Source organism: Rattus rattus, chromosome 17 (assembly GCF_011064425.1).
Source record: "Rattus rattus isolate New Zealand chromosome 17, Rrattus_CSIRO_v1, whole genome shotgun sequence".
Lineage (NCBI taxonomy): Eukaryota > Metazoa > Chordata > Mammalia > Rodentia > Muridae > Rattus > Rattus rattus.
Genome location: NC_046170.1, coordinates 20,857,762 through 20,884,517, shown reverse-complemented (window position 1 = coordinate 20,884,517; position 26,756 = coordinate 20,857,762). Strand labels below are relative to the sequence as shown.

Sequence of the window (26,756 nt, the reverse complement as noted above, 5' to 3'; positions counted from 1 at the left end):
CAGGAAAAGAAGCACTGAGGATAATTCCAGGGAAGGAATTTAGCTGTGAAAAAATTAAGCTTAATTTCCAATCAAGAATTTCACTTCTGAGAATGCACTAAGGTAAATTTACTGTTGCATAAATGCATTTTCAACTTTTAGTTTTCATAAAAGTTTATAATAATTATAAATATAAACCCCTTAAATATCTACCAAGTAAAAACCTTAAGAAAAAAATGAAAAAATGCTACATGCCTGCAGATATGGAATATTTTAAAATTCTGATATAACCAGTCAGAGGGATGTGTCCATTACCCAAAATAACATTATGTTTGTTAACCATGAAAGGTGCCCATAAAAATATTGATATGTAAAGACAGATTAAAGAGGTTAAGATCCAGTATAATCTGGTCAACATACTAGGCACACATGTATGTACAAACATATTGATTTTCGTAAGAAGTGTAACTAAAAAGTATTTTTGGCTACCTCAGAGAAAGACAAAGAATTTCCCATTGTCTTAGGGTTTCCTTTGCTGTGAAGAGACAACTCTATAAAGGCAAATATTTAATTGAGGCTGGCTCACAGGTTCAGTCCATAATCATCAAGCAGGAAGCACGGCAGCACGCAGGCCGACATGGTGCTGGAGAAGGCGCTGAGAGCTCTGCATCTTGATCTGAAGGCAACCAGAAAACTCTGGCTTCCAGGCAGCTAGCAGGAGGGTTTCAAAGCTCACCCCCACAGTGACACACTTCCTCCAACAAGGCCATGCCTCCTAATAGTGCCACTCCCTGAGCCAAGCAAATTCAAACCACCACATTCCACTCCCAGGTTTGTTCCACTCCCATAGGTTTGTTCAAACACATGAGTTTATGGGGCCATACCTAGCTATGGCATAATGCAAAGATACATTTAGTTCAACTTTAAAAGTCTCCATAGTATATAGCAGTCTCAACAGTGTTAGAATTCCAAACTTTAAAGTCTCTGCTGAGATTCATCCAATCACTTAACTGCCACAAGTCAGGTCACATACCTCCAATATCACCGGATTCATATTAACATTCCAAAATGTCATAGTGAGAAATGCTGGACCAAAGCAAGACCAAAAACCAACTGACCAAATGCAAACTCCATGTCTGAGGTCAAGGCACTCTTCAGATCTCCAACTCTTTTCATCTGTGTTGACTGCAGCACAAAGCTCTCTGGCTGGTTCCACTCCCTGTTAGCAGCTTTCCTCAGCAAGCATCCCACAGCTCTGACATCTCACACATCTTGGGGTTTCCAAGACAACTTCAATGTTATAGCCTTTTGTTCCAATGTCTGGGATACACACATGATCTTCTGGGTTCCTCCAAAGGGCTTGGTTCACTTCTCCAGTTCTGCCCTCTGTTGCTCTCCAGGGTCTAGTAGACTCCACTCCACTGCTGCTGTTCTTGGTGATCATCTCATGGCATTGCTATTTTTAATTTGCTGGAGTTTTCCACTGCAACTGGGCTTCACCAATAGCCTCTCATAGGCTCTCTTCACGGTGCCAAGCCTCAACTTCTTTGCATGATCCCTTCAGTCCTGGGCCATTGACTGCAACTGAGGTTGTACCTTCATCAGTGGCTTTCCATGGCCTCGCACAGTGCCAGTCCTCAGCTGTTCTCCATGACCCCTCCATGCCTTCAAAACTAGTACCACCTTGGTTACTCTTACACATAACCAAGTTCAACTGCACCACAAGGTATATCTTGGCTATCTCCGGAACACAGCTTCTTTGTGCTTTCAGAAAACACTTTCCAGGAGATTTTACCTCAGTGACGCTGTTCTCTTCTTAATCACCACTAATTTCTTACCTCCAGCTCTCAGTGTCAATTGTCCCAGTAGTCCCTTCTATTTTTGACTCTAAAGCCAGAGCCACATGGCTGAAGCTGCTGAGTTCCGTTGCTTGCTGGCGTGGGACATGGCCCCCTTGTTCTATTACATTATCATCAGCTTTCTCTTTTCCAACTCCGTCACTGACTAAATCCCGAGACTTGCTCTATAGATTGACCTTGAGCTCATAGATCTGCATGACTCGGTCTCCTGAATGCTGGGATTAGAGATGTGTACCCCCAGGCCTGAACTTACTCCTTACTTTACCTGGAACTTGCTCTGTATAAGACTGGCCTGGAACTCAGAGACCTGTTTGTCTCTGTCTCCTGGGACTAAAGGTGAGTAGCACCATGCCTGGATCTATGCTTCTCACTACAGTTCTTAATCAAATTGAAAACTGAGAGTAGCCATTACAATCCATCCCTTGTCAATTTGACACGTAACCATATCTCCTTACGTCCAAATGAAAACCACAACCAGGTCACAATAATGCCTAACATGATACCCGCTCTTCTTCACACAACTCCAAATGCTTAAGTTTAGCTTGGACACTTGCCCTACGGTCACCACTCTCTTAGTTCCATTTAATATCCTTGAACATGGGATTTAATTTCATTCCACTTCCAAGTGCCCCTCTATTTTCTGAGCCGTACATTTTGTATTTTTCCTTTCTAAGCTTGCTCTGCCTGATAAAAATGTTCTTCGCGAGAGTAATCTGGAGGACAAAGTCTATGCTGGACTTTTTTTGAGACCATATCAATGCAGTTAATATTTTTATCGTAGCTTCAGGAAGACTCTTTGGACAAGGACAAAAAGCACCCACATTCTTCACCCAAACATCTTAAGAATGAGCTCCAGAGTTCAAATCACCCTCAGCACCAATGTCTTCCATATTCCTACTAGGATGGCCCATTCAGTCACACAGATTGTCAGGCCTATCATAGCAATACCCCAGTCCCTGATACCAACTTCTGCCTTAGTTAGGGTTTCCATTGCTATGAAGAGACACCATGACCAAGGCAAGTCAGGCAAACATTTAGTTGGGGCTGGCTCACAGGTTCAGAGGTTCAGTCCATTATCATCAAGGCAGGAGCATGGCAGCATCCAGACAGACGTGGTACTGAAGGAGGAGCTGAGAGGTCTGCTCTAGACTGGTTTCCAGGCAGTTAGGAGAGCGTCTCAAAGCCCTCTCCAACAGTGACACACTTCTTCCAACAAAACCACACCTACTCCAAGGCCACACTTATTCCAACAAGGCCACACCTCCTAATAGTGCAATTCCCTATAGGCCAAGCATTCAAAACACATGAGTCTATGGGGGCCAAACCTATTCAAACCACCACAGTCCATCCCTTGTCTCCCATAGGCTCGCTCAGTCCAAGTTCAAAAGCTCCCATACTCTCAAACAATCTCAAACCTGCACAAAAGTCCAAAGTTCACATAGTCTCTTCACTGTTTGGGAATTTATAATCAGAGACAAGTTTATGTGCGATTATTGCCACCCATGGAAAAGAGACGAAGTGAGGTTAGTGATTAAAGTCTCAGCCTGGCCAGTTGCTCACAGTTGGTGACCTTGGCTACCTGTGTATCTGCTGACAGGAAGATACACACATAATACACAGAAATGGCTGGCGAATATTCATTTTCAGAGCTCTTCCCCCTTTGTTTGCCTTGTTATGAATAACGTGCACTATTCAAAGATCCTTAGGAAGAATTAAAACATACCACTTTGTGCTTGATGTTCAGCGTGCTGTCCTGGGAAGGGCTTGTTATATCAGGGAGTCCGCCTGTGTGCAGAGGAAAAGGGGATCAGGGTGGAAATCTTTTAAGTTATGTAACTACTCCCACCCTACACAAGCAGCCTTTGTTTCCCATCAACCCTTGACCAACAGATTAATAAGAGGCAAAATTGTGGCTGGCATTAAACTGACAGCAATTCAGGAGCTTTGAGGAGGGACAGGTACTTTCATGTCTGGGGCAGTCTTCTGGGGCACTGCATCGACATTTCCTCCTCACAGAATCAGAAGGACTATGGGACTATGCCTATATGTCAAGATGGCACTGTCCCTGAACCTTCCGAGATGTTCGGCTGTATCTTACAGTTTCCACACTCTGCACTGACCTGCTTTACCATACAGTTGAGTGGTTTTCAGCAAGCATCCTGAATTATACAGCCATCAACCATGGTTATAATTCACAGGACGTCTTGTTTTCTTCAGACGCTGTGAAGGAGAACCGTGGGCGCTCATCTTCTGAAATATGCTTGGCTTCTCATTTTTCCTTGCAAGTTCACAGTTGACAAAAGAGTGCATCTTGACCTTAGCTTTTAATTAAAGATGTTTACTGTTACCCTAATTACCAGCCTCTGCCCACCTCCGTGCTTCCTAGGTGTAGAACTAGAACCAAGTGGGAGATGTGCTGTTGATGAGACAGCCTCCATAGCCTCCCACACACTCTACCTTCCAAAGCCGGGTCCTTAGCTCCTGGGCCACCCTCAACATCACACACACTGCAGATTGTCAAGAAGGCAGGTGTAGACTCCTAAGCCTCTCGCATGGCTGTGTTGGAGAATCTCCAGTTTGGAAGGGTTTTCTGAGTCATCTATTCTAGTCATTTAGTCTACCTACTGGGGTCTGACATGGTACGAGTGCCATTTGATGTCTGTCAGTTTCCACTAGGTAGGTTGTTCATTCACCCCCTACCCAAAAGTGCGGTCTGTCCATTTGGGAGTACTGTGTATAGTGTATGTTCCCAGAGGAAGGAAATATAAATGGAGCATCAACAATGCGTTAATATTCAACCTGTTCTCCATGAACACCCTGTAAGGACACAAAATGGTTGCCATTAGGGAGTTAAAAGTCCTTCTGAAGGTTTTTCTGTAGACCAGAGTTTTCATCGGGTTTTTCAAAGTGTCTCAAAACCACCAGGCATCACTGTCTTAGACTTAGACATTTATTAGCCATCAGGGTAGATGGCAGATTTCTGAGAGTTGGGCATGCAGTAGTGTGCATTTGAGGTACACACTATTCTATGATTAGTAAAGTTTTGGGGTATGATAATACCATGATTACACACGAAAGCATTCTGACCTCCAGAAGACACATACATGCAGGCAAATAAAAAATAGACTTTAATTTACCCCTACTAGCCCAACCAAGGGTCACAGGCATGTATTAGCATGTAGACATCCAGGCCAGTAAGAACAGCTGGCCAGGGCACTTTCTGATGGGAGAGCCACACAGCAGGAGCGAATGAATTCCGGAAAGCTGACCTCTGACCTTGACATGCCCACCGCAGCACATGTTCCTCCCAATATGTAAAGTGTAATTAAAATACAGATTTTAGAAATTCTGGAAAAGCAGAATGTAAACAGTTATAAAGTTCATCGGAGAGCTCTAGAATTGATTGTCATCTTCTCTCAACTCTTTATTATGTTGTGAATAAAAGATTCATTTATCTGCCTTAATAATGACAAGAGAGCTATTGCCATGTTTTAAAGGTGCTAACGTCAGCCACAAAAAAATTTAGGAGAGCCAGGCATGAACATTCCCAAAATGTTTTTGAGCTATAATTAAAGACAGACCCAAGAGCAGTGCGTTATCTTCCTTGCCTCCAGCCCCGATTTGAGGCAGACCTCTGGTCGGCTCACACAGCCCACCAAGTCACTGCTGCGTCCACAAGAGAGTGCTTTCCACTCACGGCAGAGTCGACGGCAGCCACCCGTAGGCTGTGTGTGCTTCAACGGGAAAGTGTACACAGTCACAGATAGCATCTTGTGACCTTCTTAATAACAGGCTTGGCTGCCAGACTCTCTTGTGTCCAGGCTCTGTGGGGATTTGGAAACCGTTGTCATACACTTGAATGTTTTCCGGCAAACACATTTAACTATTCAATAGTCTGTTTCCTAATTTGGACCAGGGAAATAGAAACAGAAACACAGAATTCCAAACACCTGGAAGGGACACAGCTGTTTGTCAGCCAGGAGGCCCACCCTGGTATTCTTCAGGGCCTGCTGGCAAGGGTCTGCCCTAGCTGTCATCATCCTCACGGTGGGGACCTCAGTTCTGGGCCAAGAGCCTATCACTCTGCCCAGATTTATTGTTGACCAGTGCTATTTTTTTTTCTCTTTCTCTGTAGTTTAAAAGAAATGTAGGCTTTTCTCACAACAAAGCATGCAAATTAGTCAGAAAACAATGAATTCCTAGTGCTAGAAACTCACTGTGATCTGCTTCTCATAAATTCAAGTTTTATTAGGAAAAGAGAGCAGCGGCACCCCCCAATGAAAACACTGGAAGTCTTTATCTCTATCGGTTAGCAAACACTCGGTATGAGGCTGCCCAGTGACTCTCTCCCTACCACCCCATTAGCATATCACCATTTTAAATAGCTCATCAGATGGGCAGAATAGCAGACGTGTTAGGTGTGCTCAGGTATCATCTGTGATGATGAGAGTCATTCTATTAACCCTTCAGAGACTCAGCTCCGAGAGAGGCCATTATGCAGGACAATCCCTTTGTTTCTTCCTCTAAGTCAGACTTGGTGGCAGGATGGGCAGCTGTCCCCTTCTCCAGGATCTAACTGAGCAGCCAGAAAATCCATGTCTGAGCTCTGATCTCACACCGAGTGTGAGGAAGGAATGTCTCTGCCAGGATCAAGGGATGAGAATGGGCGAGCCTTCCTTATCCCTCACTCCCTACCTGCAGGTAGACATGAAAGGCTCTAGGAGGCCAAGGGAAGCACCATGTGGACAGCCAGTCCACACAACATCATTTTGGCCTTGATAGAAAGAAAGTCATTCTTCAGTTGTGTAGAAAAGCTGAAGGTGGGTGTTTAATGTATTATCAAACTACTCAGTGTATCAATATATGTAATATATTATATTTGATGTAACTAATGTATTATAAAACATCTAACGTTACCTTCAAGTGGCTAAAATAGAGTGGGAGAGCATAGCAACCAGGGCTGAGTAGCAGATGATTCCCTGGTGTCTTGTCTGAGCGCCGCATACCTCAGAGCTCAGAATTTTATCGACTGCACCAGGCACAGTCTAGAACTAATATGGAGGAAGGGAAAACACCTCAGAGTAACTGCTTCTGTTATGACCAATATGGTTGCTCCCTTATGAGGCGGACTGTGCCTTTTCAGGCAAGTGGAGACCACATGGGCACACCCCAGAGCCTGGAAATAGAGGGGAAAGATGTGGGAAGATGGTAGAACGGGATTCTTCTCTCATTACATTTGAGCAGAGCTTGATGTAAAAGCAAGATTCCAACCACAGATGATAACATCTTTGTGGGAGCCTAGACACCCGGGGGAAACTTCCAGAACACCACTGAAATCAACAGCTGACACACTGAAGACCCAGTGCCAGGAAAGATCTCAGCCAAGCGTTTTCTCATGGGGTAGGAGAGAGCAATGAGTGAGCCTCTGGCTTCTCCTACCCTGCTAGACGGTCACCCAAAAGTCTTAATTATTCCAGAATCTCCTCGGAATTCTGGGGTGGTCAGAATCTTGGTGCTGAGGGAGGTCAGGGACAAGAACACAAACCAGCCCGGGCCTAGAGCTCAGCAAAGAATCCTGGCTCCTGACTCCTGCTTCAGGAGTTTCTCTTGTAGGGAGAATTTGGGGATTTGCCACTTGCAGAGCACCTCAACTCACCCACAGGTACCTCAGAATTCCCCATACTCACCATTCCTCATAGCTAGCCCTTGTGGGTGCCCCACAGATATAAAATGCATCGGCAGAGGAGATGCCAGGGTTCTGCATACATGCCGGCTGTGCCCATACCAAACATACAAACACCATACACATGTGCGTGCACATATGCAATCAAATACAAATGCATATACCACACACAAATTCACACACGCACACATACACACACACACACACACCATACACACATAAATACCACACACACACATACACATGGACACATACCCAGCATACACACACCTAACACACATACCCAACATGCATGCGCACACATGCACACACACACACACACACACACACATGCACACACGCACATAGTTATATGAAACAGCTGATTAACATATAATAATCACTTTGGGTTTTTTTTTTTTTTTTTTTTTGGTTCTTTTTTTTTGGGGGCTGGGGGCCGAACCCAGGGCCTTGCACTTCCTAGGTAAGCGCTCTACCACTGAGCTAAATCCCCAGCCCCAATAATCACTTTGTAATGTGACGACTTCTTGGAGCATCCTGTTGCTTAACCTTGTGCACACAGCTTGCACTGGCCGGTCTGTCCCAGTTAAGTAGAAGAGAAGGGCCTGAAAGGGCTGCCCGTGGAGGAACTGATCACTGACTGACCTTTGCCATCTGCAGCCTCCTGGGAACCAGCCTGGCCGGGTAGAGCGTTGTAGGCAGAGCCGCCTGGCAATGGTGCTCTAAAGAAAGGTGGAGGGAGAGACAAGTCACACACCTGTAGGCTGGCCAACCGCGCAGAGCCTAAAGATTTCATCTTCCTTTGGGTTTTCAAGGTTCTGCTACTTCTCTCTTCCGTGCTCTCGCCCTCACCCCCATAGTTCCATTAAATCAACCCAAGCTGAAATTTCGCAGTCTTTAGGGATTTGTTTGTGCTCTGATTTGTCATAAAAGGGTAACATTTTCATCTCTGCCTGCAAAGCTCAAACATTAAGTTCATAATTACTTCAGCAGGATTTATGACTGTTTCTCCAGGGAGTTGCTTTCAAAATAAGATAAGTGCTATGCGTGGAGTAAGAAAGATTACAGTAATTACATTGGTTTCCAAATAAAATTTAATGGCAGTGGGGTGATGTGGGGACTCACAGATGTTGTGCCTATCCTTTGAAACGCATCTGTAACTCAGTTTCCCTGAACTCAGATATGACATTCCTTATCAGCAAGCTGTGGCTTTTTAGGAGAGGCGGGGCATTCTGCCTGGAATGGAAGGACCGACTTCCAGCCTGCACATTTCACAGGAACTAACTGAAGGTCCTTTGATTAAGGAAGGAGGGGATTAGAACCCTGGGCCCCTGGAGCTAAGGTGAGGAAGACAGGTGGAACTGAAATCAGCATAGTCCTGAAATGCTCCTACTGCGTGTATTTGTGTCACAGGGTGCAGATGACGCTAGGAGCCCACCCTACATCTTTCTCCTACCCCCTTGAGAGCAACAGAATCATCACAAGCCACTGATTCTTCAAATGCGCTTTCTGAGCTCAGCACCTACTGATTTTTCTCTCAGTAGGTTTGGGGTTTATGATTCTGACACAGACAGAGAGAGAGCCAGTATCCTGGCCTCTGTAGGAATCACCCCTTTTTATATTATACCACCTCTTCTTTATGTATTTTTTAAAAAGATTTATTCATTTATTATATATAAGTACACTGTAGCTGTTCTCAGACACACCAGTAGAGGGCCTCATCCCATCATAGTTGGTTGTGAGCCACCATGTGGTTGCTGGGAATTGAACTCAGGACCTTTGGAAGAGCAGTCAGAGCTCTTAACCACTGAGCCATCTCTCCAGCCCTCTTTATGTATTTTTAAAACATTACCTGGGGTTGGGGATTTAGCTCAGTGGTAGAGTGCTTGCCTAGCAAGTGCAAGGCCCTGGGCTTGAAAAAAAGGCCCCAGCTCTGAAAAAAATTTAAAAAAAGAAAGAAAAAAATCACCAAATATTGTGGTTTGGTTAGTTTTAAAATATTATATTGGGACAGAGAGATGGCTCAGTGGTTAGAAGCACTGCCTGTTCTTCCAGGGGACCCCGGTTCGATCCCTGTCACCCACATGACAGCTCACCATCACTCCAGTCCCAGGTGAGTCAGTGTCCTCTGATGACCTCTGCATATACTGGGCACACAGGTAAAACACACACATATGTGTGAGGACGAAACATTCATACACATGAGAAATTTTAAATTATGTCATTGGAATTATAGACTATGCCTTTTTTCCCACATATCTAGAACGAGGCGGAGCAAGCAGAGCAAGGAAAACAAAATGCACAGTTTGAGGAGAAAGGGAGCGTAATGGGACCAAGTCCTGTGCTCGAGGACATGAGCAGACTGGGGAAAGCCTGATGCTAAATGGAATAAAGGGAGTGGTGCCCTCAGTGCAGGAGCCACCCAGCCACGCTTCCGACTTGTGAACAGGAACAGAAGAACAGCTCAGCAGTGAAGGAAACCAGGGAAGACAGGAAGCTCACCTTGAAGGCGTAACTGAAGGAAGCCGTGTTCCAGCCCCGGCAAGCAGCGGAACTTGGCACCTTCAGGAACATAGCTCTGGCTTTCCAGACAAGGATAGAAGAAAGGAGCTGTGGAATCCCCCTCTGCGGCTAAGCAAAGCCACCGAGGCCAGGCAAATATCAGGGGGGTCCCTGAATGGAAGCCTGGAGAGGCCTTTGCCTGAAGCAATGAAGGTGAAGCCTGGATTGCCTTGGAGACCTCAAGATGTTGGAGACGCCCGAGCTGTGGGATACCTGCTGAGGAGAGCTGCAAACAGTCCGAGAGAGAGAAACATGGCAGGCAAGGAAGCGGAGAGGAGTTGAAGACCTGGAGAGAGCTGTGACATGGAGATGCTGAGCCGGAATTTGCCCAGCTGATTTTCGGTCCAGCATTTCCTCCCTGTGCACCCCTTCTTCCTCTTTGGCATGGTCATGTATATCCTGTGCCATTGCATGTTAGAAGTATGTGATCTGGTCTTCATTTTGACTTTCCAGGGGCTACAGTGAGAGATTACCATGAGTCTCAGAAGAGACTTTGGTCTTCTAAACAGTGTTGAGACTGCTCCAGACTACAGGAACTTTTGAAATTGGACTGAATGCATATTTGCATTATGATATGGCTACGAGCCCATGGGGACAGGGAGTGGAATGTGGTGGTTTGAATAGGAATGCTCTTCGTAGGCTCCTAGATTTGAAGATTTGGTTGCTAGGGACGTGCCCTTGTTAGAGGAAATATGTCAATGGGGGTGGGCTCTGAGGTTTTAAAATGCCCAAGCCAGGCCTAGTAGCTCTCTCTTCTTCCTGCTGCCTGTGGATCTAAAGGTAGAACACTCAGGTCCTCCAGCACCATGTCTGGCTGCCTGCCACCATGCTGATAATGAACTAAACCTCTGTAAGCAATTAATGCTTTTCTTTAGAAGAGTTTCCGAGGTCATGGTGTCTCTTCACATCAATAGAACACTAGCTAGATAGAAGGAGGAATTTGGGCATCCTCAGGTTTGGACACCTTCAGGGTCCCTAGAAACAGTCTGAGGAGAGAGAGGCAGCTATGGAGTTGGAATTTATTCTGTATTTTTCCTTGTTCAGGGATTGGGGGGGTGGTTTTCTTTCTTTTTTGACTGTTATGAACAATGTTGCTAGGACTATGTTTATACAATGCTGCTAGGAATAGCTGTACAGTGGAAATACATTTCAGATAGCAGATACATGGGAGGGGAATTGCTAGGTCATAGAACAGCATCAGTGCATCAATGCCAGGTGAGACCGCATGCGTTTTCAAGGACCTGCACCACTGTGCTTTCCTACCAACTGTTTATGGGCAGTCCCACTGTGCACACCCTTACCTGTATTTCACAAGGCTGCTCTTTTAAGTCGTAACATTTCAAGGCTTGGTGAGGAAGTGAATTATAGCCTTACTCTCCATATTGTGTATAAAATTGTTATGAGCCCTTCGCGGGGCTCTGAGGGTAAAATGTCATGCTTTTGCTAGCCTGTCTTGTATGTGCTCACTGGTCTGTTGGCTGGACAGAGCATAATTTTAAAGTATCCAGTTTGTCTAACTTTCTCCTCGGGGTCAGTGCTCTTTGTGTCTGTGTAAGTAATGGATTCCAGGGCGTGTGGCCCAGCAGGAGCTGAGGAGGTTTCTGGAATGCGTGTAAACATGAAAGAAATATCCGACTGCACCAAGTTGTCTCCTGACCTCCACACACATGGCTCACTCCTGGGCCATCATGCACGCACGCGTGTGCGTGCACACGCACACGCACACACACACACACACACACACACACACACACTAATAATAACAATGAAAATAAAGATCTCTCTTTGCCATAAAGGTAGCCCCCCATGTTAACACCGAATGTTTCGTGGCTAACACGTCTTTCGCTCACTCGCCAGAGCTGGGAGCACAGCCTTTCTCTGACACCTCCTCTATAAATGGAGCGCATGTCATAGGCATCGCTTTGCTTCTGTTCTTTATTCTCCACTCCTTTGCAGAGGTCTACCTTATTGTAGTTATGTGCATGCATGTCCCTGTGTGGGTCTGCATGCGGACAGGCAGTGCTGGGGCAGACAGGAGACACTGTGGCATTCCCTGGAAGTTCAGTTCAGGTGCTAGGAACTGAAGGTCTCCCCAAGAGACCTCGGGGACGCGCTGAGCTGCTGAGCCATTGCTGCTCCCATTTCCCTCCACTCCATTGGCCTGTTTGTTGATCTTTGTGTCACGCTACTATCCTGGCATATTTACTGTGTTCAATTGTATTCTTCCTGAGCTACCATGAAGTTCTCTGTCTGTAGAATAGGCCCTCATATCCGATTCTTTGCTAATAATATCTTAGTTGTATCACAACACTTTTTGTTTTCATATAAACATTAGAATCACCATGTCAAGTTCTAAGAAAAAGAAGCTATTGCACGGGATCTATAAATTAGGGGAAAATGACAGTTTTAAGATATTCAATCTCCCAATCTATAAAAATGGTTTATCTCTCCGTCTTCTGAGAAGTTGTGTGTTTTCCATCAGTAGTATATAGTTTTCTGAACAGGACTGGACTGGGGTAAATAAAGTGGGTGGGGTGATGGGTGTGGGTGGGAGTGTTGGGGTGGGTGGGAGTGTTGGGGGGAGTGTTGGGTGGGTGGGAGTAACAGGAGACATAGGAGTGGCTGAGAGTGGACGAGAATGAACAGAGGTCGGCTGTGTGTGTGAATGATGAGAGAGGGATGTCCTCTTCTCCCACCTCTCTCTCAAGACTTGGCTTTTTTTAAAGGAAACACTCTCAGGTTCACAGTTGAGAGGAAATAGAGCATAGATTTCCCTTATGGCTCCTGTGGTGACCAGTGCTGACTGTCAACTTGACAGAATCTAAAAGTACTTTGGAGACAGGCCTCTGGAAATGTTGGGGGTGTCTTATTACATGAACTGAGGTGGAATGACCTACCCACCATGGGCGGCACCATTCCCTGGTTGGGATCTTGAACTAGATAAACACTGGAGAGCAGGAACTGAGCACCCACCATGGGCGGCACCATTCCCTGGTTGGGATCTTGAACTAGATAAACACTGGAGAGCAGGAACTGAGCATCCACCATGGGCGGCACCATTCCCTGGTTGGGATCTTGAACTAGATCAACACTGAAGAGCAGGAACTGAGCACTCACCATGGGCGGCACCATTCCCTGCCTTGGATCTTGAACTAGATAAATACTGGAGAGCAGGAACTGAGCACCAGTATGCATTTACTCCTTTCTGCTTACCGGTTGTGAATGTTGTGTGACCAGCTGGCCTGACTTCCTCATCATAACTGTGATCTCGAGTAAACCCTCTCTCTCTTAAGTTGCCTTAGTCAGAGCATTTAAACATAGCACCAGGAAATGACACCAAGGCAACAGCTCTATGGCGCATACACAATTTCTACAATAATCCACATTCCTCACTAAAGTCACACATTTGTTAAAACTGGTGCCTGGGAGATACCCACAGTCCATGGGGTGGGAAGATTTCACCAGTTTGGTCTACTGTACAATGTTTGTAGCCTTCCTAATACTATCACATATAATATTTCACCAGCCTAAAATAGCCTTTGCCTTTGTGCTCCAACCCCTTCTACCTCCCTTTTAACCACCTGTGGGATCCACTGATATAGCTGCTGACCCTGTAGTCTTGTTTTTGTTTTTCCAAATATCAATTAGTCATGCATACAGAGTGCCTGGCCTTCTCAGATTGCCTTCAGTTAATAATATGTATTAATTTCTTTGTGTCTTCTCATGATTCGATCACTGCTCTTCCCCGCTGAGTAATGTTATGTTATGCGCGTGTACTCCAGTTTACTACCGACCTGTACAAAGACAACGTAGTTCCCCTCTGGTTGGGTGGTTGTAAATAAAGAATTTGTGTGGGTGTTTGTATGGACATGTTTCCAACTCCTTTGGATTAATACCCAAGGGTACAACTGCTAAATGCCACAGAAGCAATATAGTTTGGTTTTCCGAGGGATTGCCAAACCGTCTTCCAGGCGGTCATGCTGCTTTGTATTCTCACGAGAGTTCCAGCAACTCTGTGCTCTCCCCGTCAATGTTAGATATGAGCTTGTGTGTGTGAGTGCTCATGCCTCTGTGTGCACACTGGAGCCAGAAGAGGGCTTCCTTTTCTATCTCTCTCCTATTTCCTTGAGACAGGCTCTCTCTGAACCTAGGGCCTGCACTTTCTCAGCTAGGCTAGATCCAGCAAACCTCAGAGATCCTCCCATCTCCACCTGCCTTGGAAACATACTTACATGCATGCATGCATGCATACACACACATACATACACACATACACACATGCATACACACACACATGCATGCATACATACATACATACATACATACATACATACATACATACATACAGTTGCTGCATAGGTTCTAGGATTGGAACTCTGATTCTCATGATTGTACCCCAACTGCTATTAACATGAGCCATTTCTCCAGCCCAGGTGTTGATCATTCTAAGAGTGTATAGTGGAATTTCATTGTCATTTTAATTGTATTTCCTTGATAACATAGAAACAAAGCACATATTCGTTCTTATTTACTGTGTGTGTATCTTCTTTGATGAGGTATCTGTTAGCCTTTGGTGCACTTTAAAATCAACTATTGTCATTATACTTTAAGATGTTTTTTTCCTAACTCTTGGATATATCAACCAGAAGACCTACCACAAAAGATCTTTTTCAACCATTTCTCCCTGTTTGTGGCTTCTTTTCCCATTCTCTTGATACTGTGTTCTTTAGAGAATTTTTAGTTTTTAATGACCAAGAACTAGCCTGGCACAATAACCCAAGGGTTACTGTCACAAATGCCTTGTCAGTAACCAGCAGCTCTCTAATTGGACCCGAGACTCACTGGGAAAGAGGTAAGTCATGCCTGTTACTGGAATCCTAGCCAACTTCTCAGGACCAGGGAAGTCATGGATCTTGGAGGAGAACCTACAGCCAGCGCTTTACTAGAGACATAATCTCCAACTACACTGATGGTCCTTATATCAACAGATAAGTATAGTCCTCACCCATATCAAGGAAAGGTCTCTCTGCACTACAGAAAAGTACAACCAATCAAATGCAGAGCGGTAGAGCCCAGTCTGGATGGATACATTTACAATATCTCCATGGATAGATCTACAATACAATCCCCACAGCTAAGGCTCAAGATGAGAGGACAGAAGACGGTACGGGCCAGAGAAATGGGTTTGCGGCTGGATTGTGTCCCCTAGGAAGGTCAGGAGCCACATTCATAATGTCTCACCAAAGTGGTTTAAGAGCAGGGGCTGAACAAGGACAGGATATGTTAATTTCAACCAGAGGAGGGAGATCAGGGGAGAAGCCCGGGATGCCTCAGTTCTACACAAAGAACTACCCACACCTCAGGAACTCTGAGAGTGGGAGGGAGAGTCTTCCCCAGGGAAGAGCGCAGCGACCAGTCATCCTATCGCAAATGGTCAGCACTGAATATATGTAAAGCAGATAGTGTGTAAGAGTTTAAGGAGTGTGTGTGTGTGTGTGTGTGTGTGTAAAACAACTGATAAAAAAGAGGTTATGAACTTGAAAAAGAGCAAGGAGGGGATATATGGGAGGCTTCAGAGGGCAGAAACTGTATTATAATCTCCAAAAATTAAAAAGTAATTTAAAATTTTTAATGAAGTCCAATTTCACTAACTATTTCATATTTTGTTCCCTCCAAATCACAAGGCCACCTCGGCTTTAATCTCCTGGAAACTTTTATAGTTTTGCATTTTACACTCAGAACATTGTCCGTTTTGAGTTCATTTTTGTCTATGTCTAGATCCCCTGCCCCACACACAGTTGTGCATCTGTTCTAACATTCTTTAAAATAATATCTTTGCTTCTTAACCAAAGATTAACAAATAATACTGTATGTGCATTTATTTCTGGGCTTTCCCCTGCACCATGTACTATGCATGTGCTGTTATAGTAGATCTTGCAGACAAGGAATACAGATTAGTCCTCTGATATATTCCTCTACAATATGTGTTAGTTGTTCTTGCTGTTTTGCCTCTCCCTATAAACTCTGGACTCTGTTTTTGGGTGCTCACAAAGTAAATTGCTGGAATTTTAACTGGGGTTGCATTGACCTCACACATTGTGCTGGTTAGTTTTGTTAATGTGATATAATCTAGAATTATCTGGAAGAGAACTTTAATGGGCTGCTGTCTAAATCAGCTCGGCCCATAGGCCAGGCAGTGGGAATTATCTTCACTGTGCTAGCTGTACCCACTGTAGGCAGTACCACTCCCTAGGCTTGGGATCCTGGACTGTGTAAATACAGAGAGAAGACTGAACTAGGAAGCAATGGTGCCTTTATTCTCTCTCTGCTCTGAACTGTGGATGTGCTGAGCTGTTTGAAGTCCTCCTGCCTTGACTTTCCCATAGTGGAGAGCCTTAACGTGGACTCATGAGCCATTTCTCCTGTGTTCCTTTTGTCCGGGCATTTTATCACAGGATCAGGAAAAAACCAAGACCCTTATTGAGTTGATGTTATTAGTTCTTTGTAACTATGAGCACAGAACGTATTTGATTAGTTATACTATGGTTTCTTGCATCAAAATTTTAGTTTCCCTTATGTGGGTCTTATAAGTATTGTGAAAAAAATTTATTCAGAATTTTAATTTTAGGGGGCTGCTAACCTAAGTGGTATTAAACTTTTCAATTCAGTATCAGTCTCCCTGCTCGGATAGAGAGAAGCGACTACAGTAGCAACTGCTGTGTAAGAGGCCACTCGCTCGGCCTATGACCGCCATCTCCGTTTTCTCTTTCACTTCCAGGAGCTTGGCTGTTGGCGTCTGATTTTCCCCACTGGTTATTGTATACTGTGCAAACGAAGCTCTGTCTGTCACCTGACAATTCACTTGTCTCTGCTTATTTTTTAAAAGTTAACTTTAGAACATGTTTTTATGCATGCATGCATTTATTTACTTGCTGCTTCGAATCTAGGTTGACTTTGCACTGCTATGTAGCCCAGGCTAGCCTGTGCCTCCCCAGTGCTAGGATTACTCCTCCACTGCACTATGGCCAGCATTAGATAACCTTTAGATTAGCGAGGATACTGTAATTAACACAGGAGAGCCATATCCCTACACCATATGCTCATGATTTATGTCCATGTAGTTTATCGATGAGCCGATGCTGCCACACAATTGCCTAGCATCTCTATCTCATTTGGATTTCCTGAATTTTCCTTTTTGCCACTCCTCTGTTTCAGGGCCCCCTTGCCTCACTGCATTCCACAGCTGTATCTCTGCGCGTGTCGTAACAATGGCAGTTTCTTAGGCTCCTCCTTTCTCATGACCTTGACCACAGGGAGAATTGTTGCCTAGCTGATCAATGGGATGTCCTTGAATGACATCTTCTCTTCACAGTTTCAGGAAGGCGATGTGTTTTGGGTACGAAGAACATAGAAGTGGGCTGCCAGCCTCGGGCACCCCATAGCAGTGACGCAGATTACAATGTAGCTTGTCACTGTTGACATTAACCTTGGTCAGCTGGTTCAAAACAATGAGATTATGCTTGCCCGGTTTCCTCTTTGTAAAGTTTCTCTTCCCATTTTCCATATCCACTCATCTCACACTTGAATAGTGAGTCACCCTCATCTTCTTAGAGAACAGCCACACAAACAGTGAGACACTCTTCTGCGTGGGAACTGGGTCCCTTCCCCACTAATGAATTTATCCAGTCATTCATTTACTCGAGCTTAGACTTGTGGATATTTAGTTGCTACACTGGGTTTATTTTTCCTCAGGATCTTCCAGCTTTCCTCGATACGTTCCATCTGGAAGTTTCCTTTGTCCCCACCATCTACACTTCACTTCTTGGCGTTTTGACAGTTTCTGGTACTATATGCTCCACGACCATCGTGTCCACCACCTGGCTGTGTCTGAGAATCCGCATGTCTCTGTGTAACTCATTCTTCTGTACTGGAGAAAACTTAGCAGGAACCAAACTCGAGGAGCTCAAGGTGCCTCCTCTCGCAAAGCATTGCTTCAAGGCCTCTTTGTGTGAAGCCCTACACTGATGTGAGCTGAGCAGAGTCTACTTTCTTCCAAAGGAAAAAGGAAATGTCCACTCGCCTGTGTAGATACACACACATAGCTATCTGTACGTATGATGAGCTCTAAGAACGCTACACTATGCATGGTCTGATTTTGATCATCGTGACGGAGGTCATTTGCAGACCTTGTTTCCTTCCCATTCCAGTGAAAGTCACCCACTTACTGAACCGTTCGATTCTGGCTTGTATGTGTGGTGGCTTCAGAGTCGCTGCTCAAACCCACTGGGAAACAACTCTGTCAGCGATAAAGCTGGGTTAACACACGACTCTTTCACCTCCATTGTCCCTGCCAACTTCCAGAGTTACTGAGCTCAGTCTTCAATCACATGCCCTGTGAGCTGATTTCAAATATCCTCAGTATATTCACATTTCTTTTCAGGGTCTTTGTTCTATTCTTAGCTTCCTCAAACTCCTTAATTTGCATAAAGTTTACTCATTATGCTATGAAGTGCTATGTGTTTTGACAAATATTTAATGGCTAGTGTTCACCGTTATGGCATTCCACACAACAGGTTCACAGACCTGAGATGTCGGCGGGTTTCATCTGTTTAACTCTTGTTCCTTCTCTAGAGGCACTGATCTATGTACTGTATGCATCTGCTGTTGATGAGTTGTGTGTTTGCAGGATACAACATGGAACTTCATACTTCTTTAGGTTAGACATACGGATCTAAGACTCAGCCATAGCTTTTCATAGCCTGATACCTCATTTCTCCTCTTCTCCTTCTCCTTCTCCTCCTCCTCCTCCTTCTCCTTCTCCTCCTCCTCCTCCTCCTTCTTCTCCTTCTTCTTCTCCTTCTTCTTCTCCTTCTTCTTCTTCTCCTTCTTCCTCCTCCTCCTCCTCCTCCTCCTCCTCCTCCTCCTCCTCCTCCTCCTCCTCCTCCTCTTCTTCTTCTTCTTCTTCTTCTTCTTCTTCTTCTTCTTCTTCTTCTTCTTCTTCTTCTTCTTCTTCTTCAATCATTGAATAACATTCCATTGTATGGATGTAGCAGAGTTTGTCTATTTCCCTATCGGTTTCTTCCAGTTTATGTCAGTTATGAAGAAAAGGTCTGTGTTGATTTTGCATGGATGTATATTAAGTTTTTATGCTCCTAAGGAAATACCTAAGAATGTGGTTTGGGAATGATAGAATAAAACTTTTGTTTTGCGAAACACTGTCACCGGCTTTGCTTAGAGGATCAGTCCTTATTAGTTCCCTTCAACACACGAATGCTTCATGAGGCTCTTCCCTCATCTAATGACTCTCTGAAGGGTCATATGTTTTTAGATGCACTGTGTCTAATTTAAGACCTTAAACATAGTAGGACCTAAATAAATATTTGATTAGCGAATGAGTACGGCTTCAAGACTTTAAAGTGCACATCAAGGGGCTGGGGCTGCAGATCAGCACCCATCTAGTGAGAGCAAGGTTTTAATGGCACCACTGAGAAACAACAGCAAATTATAACGACACTACAGGCCTGTCTTGACGGCCCCAAAATGCCATGCTCCCCTCCTTGTCTTGGCAGACAATTGGGATTAGCGCAAGTTCCTTACCACACATCTCCGTCCCCCCCAGCACAGGTGGGGCTTTTGTGTACATTACGAGTTTTATGAATTAAAGCTGCCTCAGAATGGAATGATTGAGGCTCCCCCAAACTTTATCTCGTGTGGGATGCTAATTTCATTCTCTTGCTGCAATGAAATACTCTGCCCAAAGCAGCTTCAAGAGGAAAGGGTTTTCCCACCTTACACTGACTGCCAGTCACAGTCCATTCATCATTAAGGAAAGTCAGGGCTGGGACCCAAAATAGGGCCCCGGAGCATGACTGGTGGAGGACTGTCTGTGACCTGCTGGCTCACTTGGCCTCACTCACGGGGTCATGTTTAGTCAGCCTTCCTGACAAGCCCAGGACAGCCCACTCAGGGACGGTAGTGTTCACAGTGGACTGAGCATCCCCACGTCAATTAATAACCAAGGCAATTCCTTGCACACATGCCCACCATCTGACCTAGGGTTTCCTCAGTTGAGACCTCCCCGTCAATTGACAGTTAACGGGCAAAGCTAGCAATCTAGGCTCACAACACGTGTTGAGTGGCTCAGGGGGCCACTGCCGATACAGGACAAACAACACAAGTGACAACCATTGTGTTCTACGTAAGCCAGCATTTTCCTGCCCTAATGTGTTGAAGTGCTGAGCATCTGCACCTGTATGTAGAACCTTTATACGGATGAACTTAGAGGGGCCTCCCTACAACTTCACAAGATTTTTAATTAAACAGCTTTCGCTTGTGACTCTAAGGAGGCATTTCTCCTCTGGACTAAAATTAGTAAAGAAAAAGATCAAAAATTAAAGTAATACAGCATGCATTCGGTCCTCTGCAACTGCACTCGGTCCTCCTCTCCCTCTCACCGCCGCTTCTGCCTGACAGAACAGCAGTTGCACAATGGATGTATTCATGTGTCTGAGGTTCCCCGAAACATCCAGATAATAACTTCACGAGCACAAGAAACAAGGCAGCGTATGTGCGTTTTCATCACGCGCCACAGGTCTGCAAGTGTCTATTCAATATATTTTTTTTAAAAAACAAACAGCCAAAACCAAGAGCAACTTGGCTGCGTGTCTGTGTGGATCCAAGTGTTTTCAGAGCAGCCCCCAGTGATGTATAATGACCCTTCTACCTGGCCGAGGGGATCCCCAACAGCCTCAGCCTATCAAATGAACCCCCAAAGCTGACCGAAGGGATGGCATGCTTTGAGAGCTCTTCCAAAGAGTATCGGGAAAACTAGAGAATGCTCTAGACTTTCAACATTTGGAAAGACATAGAAGTGAAGTTACTGATACACTTGTTTAAGATTTTAGTTTTATTTGAGGAGAGTGGGAGAAGGAGAGATGCCCACATGCATGTGGGTGCCTACAAAGACCAAAAGGCTTCCTATCTCCTGAGGCCAGAGTTATGGGTACTGGTGAGGCACCCTACATGAGTGCTGGGAACTGCACTCTGGTTCTCTGGGAGAGCAGCCAGTGTTCCTAAGAGCTACACCATCTCTCCAACCCCCTAGTTTCTACATGGGTTGCTCCTACATTAGGAATTAGAGCCAATAATCCAAACTATTTTCTTTTCTTTTCTTTTTTTTTTTTTTCCGGAGCTGGGGACCGAACCCAGGGCCTTGCGCTTCCTAGGCAAGCGCTCTACCACTGAGCTAAATCCCCAACCCCCAAACTATTTTCAAAGGCGCTTCCAGAGCTTGGATATTTTCTGAATAACACCCAATGGGAGAGAGTGTTCATCATCAGTCCTGGAGTTTTCCAGAGTCCTGACTTATGTTTTCCTCTCATATGCCTGAGCTACCTGTCACCTTCTGGTGAGGGTGGTGGTTCCACATGTCTTTGCCAAGGTACATTCTTCCGGGGGGTGTGTTTTCCCATTCCCTACCATGGGGGAAGCTTGCTTTCCTAGGATCTTTCTAGGAAGTCTTACTATACCAAACCCCTTATTCCAGGACCTGCTGAGAAAACCTCCTTCCCATGAGCTGAGCGTTTACAGCTGTAGTTGTGGGACTGAATTAGAATTAATTTTTGATTGTGGGCCTATCAAATGGCCTGGCTTCCCAGTAAACCCTTGGAATATCTTTGGGCCTCAACCCTTGTAGGCACCAATAAGTCCTGCTATGCAGTGATGGCTGGTTTGCCAGATTTCCCCAGAGAGAAAGACTCCTGGAAACAACATTTTAGACCCAAGGTTGTTGATAGATGCTTGCCTGGCATTAAGGAAGCTCTGGCCTCGATCCCAGAACCACACACAGAAGCTGGACTAGACAGCTCGTGTCTGTGTCCTGCACTAAGGCGGTGGAAGAGGAGGACCCAGAGTTTTCAGTCACTCTGGGCTTCAGAATGAGCTTCAGGCCAGTCCAAGTTAACAGGGCACCCTGTCTAGAGGGGGGAGGGCACCGTAAGACAGCTGTGAGGAGAAAAAGTCCGAAGATGCGAGTTTGGGTCCCAGAACTACTCAGAGAACTGATCCTGTTAGCTGTCCTCTGACCTTCCCATGTGACCAAACCCACACACAAGAAACCAACGTAAGAACAAACAAGTTCACAAACAAAAAGTATCTACATTAGTCAAACGGTCGCATTCTTCACACCTGATCTTAGCCACAGGCGGAGAAGCGATAAACACTCTGTTCATGTCTCTCAGTAATAAGTTGATACCAATTCGGTTGTAGCCTACTTTGAGCTGGAAGGTGACATTTACACAGGGAAGCAGATGTGTTAACATCTTTGAAGTGGCCTGAGCTCTACAACACCCTTTTCTAACAGCGCCTGTCTGAATAGCTACAAAGGAATCTTACGGTTTGTATTCAAAGTGAGGCTGGCCAAATCTCTGGGCCAGCCGGTGGAAGGCGGCCTCATCCAGTTGCTTTTCCCGGTAACTCCCTGAGTAGGTTGTCACTGAAGAAGTAGACCATCGCGCCTCATTCTGCCACAGTTCTCGGGCCTTGCGTCTGATCAGCTCGAACTCTGTAGAAGTGAGCGGGCTAAAGGGAAGCTGGATTTCCGGGGCTAAGTACAAGAAGTGCGACATGGCTATGGGCGGACAGGGAAGCTGCAGGCAACAGCGGTTCAAGCCCTGGGCAGGGCGAAGAGTTCATTCCCTTCTAGTAGCAGGAGGCTACTGACTGGGCTGACCAAGTTTCTGAAGCTTGACAGCTCACAGAGGGAAGCCGGGCAGTTTTAGGTCCAGTTACCAGGCAACGGGTCACAAAGTTCCACAAAGCCTATGTCCATTCCAACCACACAGATTTTCACTAATTTGTAAGCTATAAAAGTTCGAACCATTGATCTAAGAAAAATGATACTTCGTAGTTATGGCAAGAAGGCACTAGGCAAAATTATTTGCCTATGGGTACTGACATAATATAGTCTATCAGAAGGATGGTGGCTTAGGCGAGAGGAGTCAGAAATGGAAGACGCTCCCTGAGGACCTAGGCTCTGAGGACTGGTAGAACAACATAAGTGATTAGTATTTGTGATGTCAACAACAGATTAGTGAATAGTTTCTATGTGTCCCAGAGCCATGGTATGCCCGATGGCTGGTGACAGGACAGTCATTCTGGGTTATTAAAATAACTAGGAGCCCCCAGACACAACCCCAGGTTCTGACGCGATCAGCTTGGAGGGTTATTATGAAAAAACCAAGTCCTGAGCATTGTAAAGAACTGCCAGGGTTAAGAATCAAGGAAGTGGCTATGTCATGGAGAACCCCAAGGCTGAGAGTCACAGAATTCAGGAGTTCTTCCTCTATAACTGCTCTGTACATGGTCAATGTTTACCTGGTTTATTCTTCTTCAGATCCACTGTCTTAGATAAGGTTTCTACTGCTGTGGCGAAACATCATGACCAAAAAGCAAGTTGTGGAGGAAAGGGTTTATTTGGCTTACTCCTCCTGTTCTAGTTAGGGTTCTACTGCTGTGAACAGACACCATGACCAAGACAACTCTCATAAGGACAACATTTAATTGGGGCTGGCTTACAGGTTCAGAGTTTCAGTCCAGTATCATCAAGGTGGGAACATGGCAGCATCCAGGCAGGCATAGTGCAGGAGGAGCTGAGAGTTCTACATCTTCATCTGAAGGCCGCTAGCAGAATACTGACTTCCAGGCAGCTAGGACGAGGGTCTTAAAGTCCAAGCCCACAGTGTCACATCTATTCCAACACCTCCTAATAGTGCCACTCCCTAGGCCAAGTATATTCAAACCAGGACACTTCCACATCACTGTATATCACCAAAGGAAGTCAGAGCAGGAACCTGAAAGCACGACTCGATGCAGAGGCCATAGAGGGTGCTGCTTCCTGGCTTGCTCCACATAGCACGCTCAGCCTGCTCTCTTATGGAAACTAAGACACCATCCCAAGGATGGCTCCACCCACAATGGGCCCTCCCACATCGATCACTGAGAAAATGCCTTACAGATGGATCTCATGAATTTCCTGAACTGAGGTTTTCTCCACTCTAACTCTAGTGGTGTCAAGTTGACACACAAAACCAGTCAGTACATTCACCAACAATTCCTTGGCAAATCAAAATGACACTGAATTTTTATGTTTGTCCTTTATTTTGTCAACTCCCTGAGTGGCACTGCTCTTCTCTCAGTGTTTGGCCAAGTCACCAGTGCAGTTCCTCACAGCCCTGCCTCAGGTGATCACACCAGTGCTAAGATGCTTCATTCAACAGGAAACACTGCCATCCCTGACTACAGAAACTAAGCCCAGGGCAAGCCCTCGGATATGCATTTTAAAAATATTTTTGTAACGTAGTTTAAATGTTTGTGTGTGCACATATGTGTAACCCACGCGTGTGCAGTTTCTCACTGAGGCCAGAAGAAGGCACTGGAGCCCTGGGAGCTGAGGTAGAAGGGATTGTGAGCTTCCTAACCATTGTGGTTAGGAAACAAGTGCTCGAACCAAACTTAGGTCCTGTCCAAAAGCGCTTTGTTCTCTTACCCAACAATGAAGTGATGTTCTGAGGACAGAAGTTTAGAACTTTTGAAAGTCCTGAGGCTGCCACACTGCCTGATGTGTTTCTCCGAAGTTATTGGCAAATACTGCATATGTGACTTTCAGGGATTTCTTAAAAGGTTGAAATCTAGAACATCAGGACCTTTGCTCCAGGGAAGTCGAGAGACTGCAGCCCAAGCTGGTGTTCCTCCTGGAGAAATCCAGAGGAGACAAGACGACAGAGATGACAGGAAAGGCAAGAGAGAGGAATGGGTTGCCCAGCTCTTGTCAGTCCATGTGGGGTCCAGGAGCAGCCAGCTGTGTGTGTCCTGAGCCTCTGTTTATTCAAGCAAAAATGGTGGTTTAGCCCAGAAAATTCTGCTAGCCATCTTCATTGTTCGGAAACAGGATAGTAAACAAGACTGTAAAAGGAGATTTGTAGAGAATGCTTTCAGATTTTTCCTCTCAAATTACAAGGCGGTCTATAAACAAATATGGAGTAAACTAAGATCCTTCCAAATAAGTCACCCTATAAGTCACTTTATTGTCTCTAGCTTGTTCTCTATACTTTTTTTTCTTCCTAGAAATGATCATATCATTTTAGCAACTATAATCACCCAAAGTGGTGACACGGGTTGGAGATATGGCTTGAGAGACTCAGAAATAAACTCTTACAGCTCTGGCCATCTGGTTTTTGAAAAGAGAAGAACAACACACACTGGAAAAAGGACAGCCTCTTACAAGGACTGCTGGGGACTGGGCATCCATGCATAGACAAAACGAGACTGGGTCTCACTAAAAATGGACCAAAGGCCTCAGTGTAGGACCTTGAGGAAATGAGAGATCCTGGTGGCAGCACTCACCCCAAGACACAGACATCCTCGAAGCCACTGGAACAGGATCCCTGTCGTTGAGGAAATGGTTTGATTGTATCAAACCAGAACACCCCAGTGCAGCATAAGAGCAGTTAGCAGAGCTGAGAGCCCACAGAAGAGAGGAAACTCTATCAGCGTCCCAGCCAAGGGGGCTGGGTAGACAAAGCACATAAAGAACTCACAAAATTAAATCGCTAGAGGAGCAGATCACTGAGTGAACAAACATACAAATGAACTAAAGAAATACAAAAAGCCAATAGAAAAAATGTTTGGTGTTTTTAGTCTTTAGGGAAATGCAGGTTAAGAAAGACTGGGATTGTATCTTATCTTAGTTGACTACTGGCAAGAAAATAAAATGTTGGCAAGGATGAGGAGAGGGGGCCTTACACACTGTTGGGGGGGAGTTTCAAGTTGTACAAATTGTATGGAAGTCAGTCCTGAGGTTTCTCAAAAATCAAAAACAAACAAAAGAACAAGACCTACTAGTCCAGCTGTACACCCAAAGGAATCAAAGCCACCCCACATCTACACACCGCTTACAACAGCCACGGCTCACAACCAGCATGTGAAGTGTGCACACTGTGGAATTTTACTGAGCCATAAATAAAAAGCATCTTTTTCAAAAAAATAGAAGAACCTGTGTGTCTTCGAGTTGAGCCAGTCTCACAAACACGAGCACACACATCTCTCACTTGTGGGAATTTGAGGTGGGGAAAAAGATGGAGTAAAGGGGGGGGCTGTTAGAGAAGGGGAAGGGGAAAGGGGGTGGGTGGGGCATAGAGAAGGCAGTGGGCGTGTGTGAGTGTGCCCAAGTGCACTGAATGCTCATAAGACACTGTTATGACAACCCCATTGCTTTACACGAGCAACATGTGGTGATACAAAAGAGAAAAGACAGTGACACTGAATCCCAATGTGTGAACCACTGACTGGTGTGGAACTATGGATCAGCTCCACAGCCTGCTAGATGTTGAGCATCCCTGTGAAAGTGAACTCACCACGAGTGTAGCCCCTGCTACATCACTTTCCTCATAGACACAGAGCTGGGGTTTGACCCCAGCCCTGCAAGGCTCAATGAATGAATGAATGAATGGATGAATGAATGAATACATCACTTTCTTCATGGAAACAAAGCTGGGGTTTGATCCCAGCCCTGCAATGCTCAATGAATGAATGAATGAATGAATGGATTGAACGTTTTGACGTGAATGTTCAATCTGTAAGGACCCTAAAGGAACTCATGATCAATTTTTGCTCAT

At 45.2% G+C, this 26,756-nt stretch overlaps 1 protein-coding gene across 1 annotated transcript in view; it reads right to left on the bottom strand.

The window, feature by feature from the left end:
• C17H4orf51 (chromosome 17 C4orf51 homolog) overlaps positions 1 to 22,786 on the bottom strand; it is a 29,556-nt gene extending 6,770 nt beyond the window's left edge. Inside the window, exons 1-3 of the mRNA XM_032888108.1 lie at positions 22,477 to 22,786; positions 8,167 to 8,243; positions 3,562 to 3,623 (exon numbers count right to left, since the gene is read on the bottom strand). Of these exons, the coding sequence (XP_032743999.1) occupies positions 3,562 to 3,623; positions 8,167 to 8,243; positions 22,477 to 22,709 (372 nt within the window). The 5' untranslated portion in view covers positions 22,710 to 22,786. The remainder of the gene's footprint in view (positions 1 to 3,561; positions 3,624 to 8,166; positions 8,244 to 22,476) is intronic.
• Between the last annotated feature and the right edge of the window lie 3,970 nt (positions 22,787 to 26,756).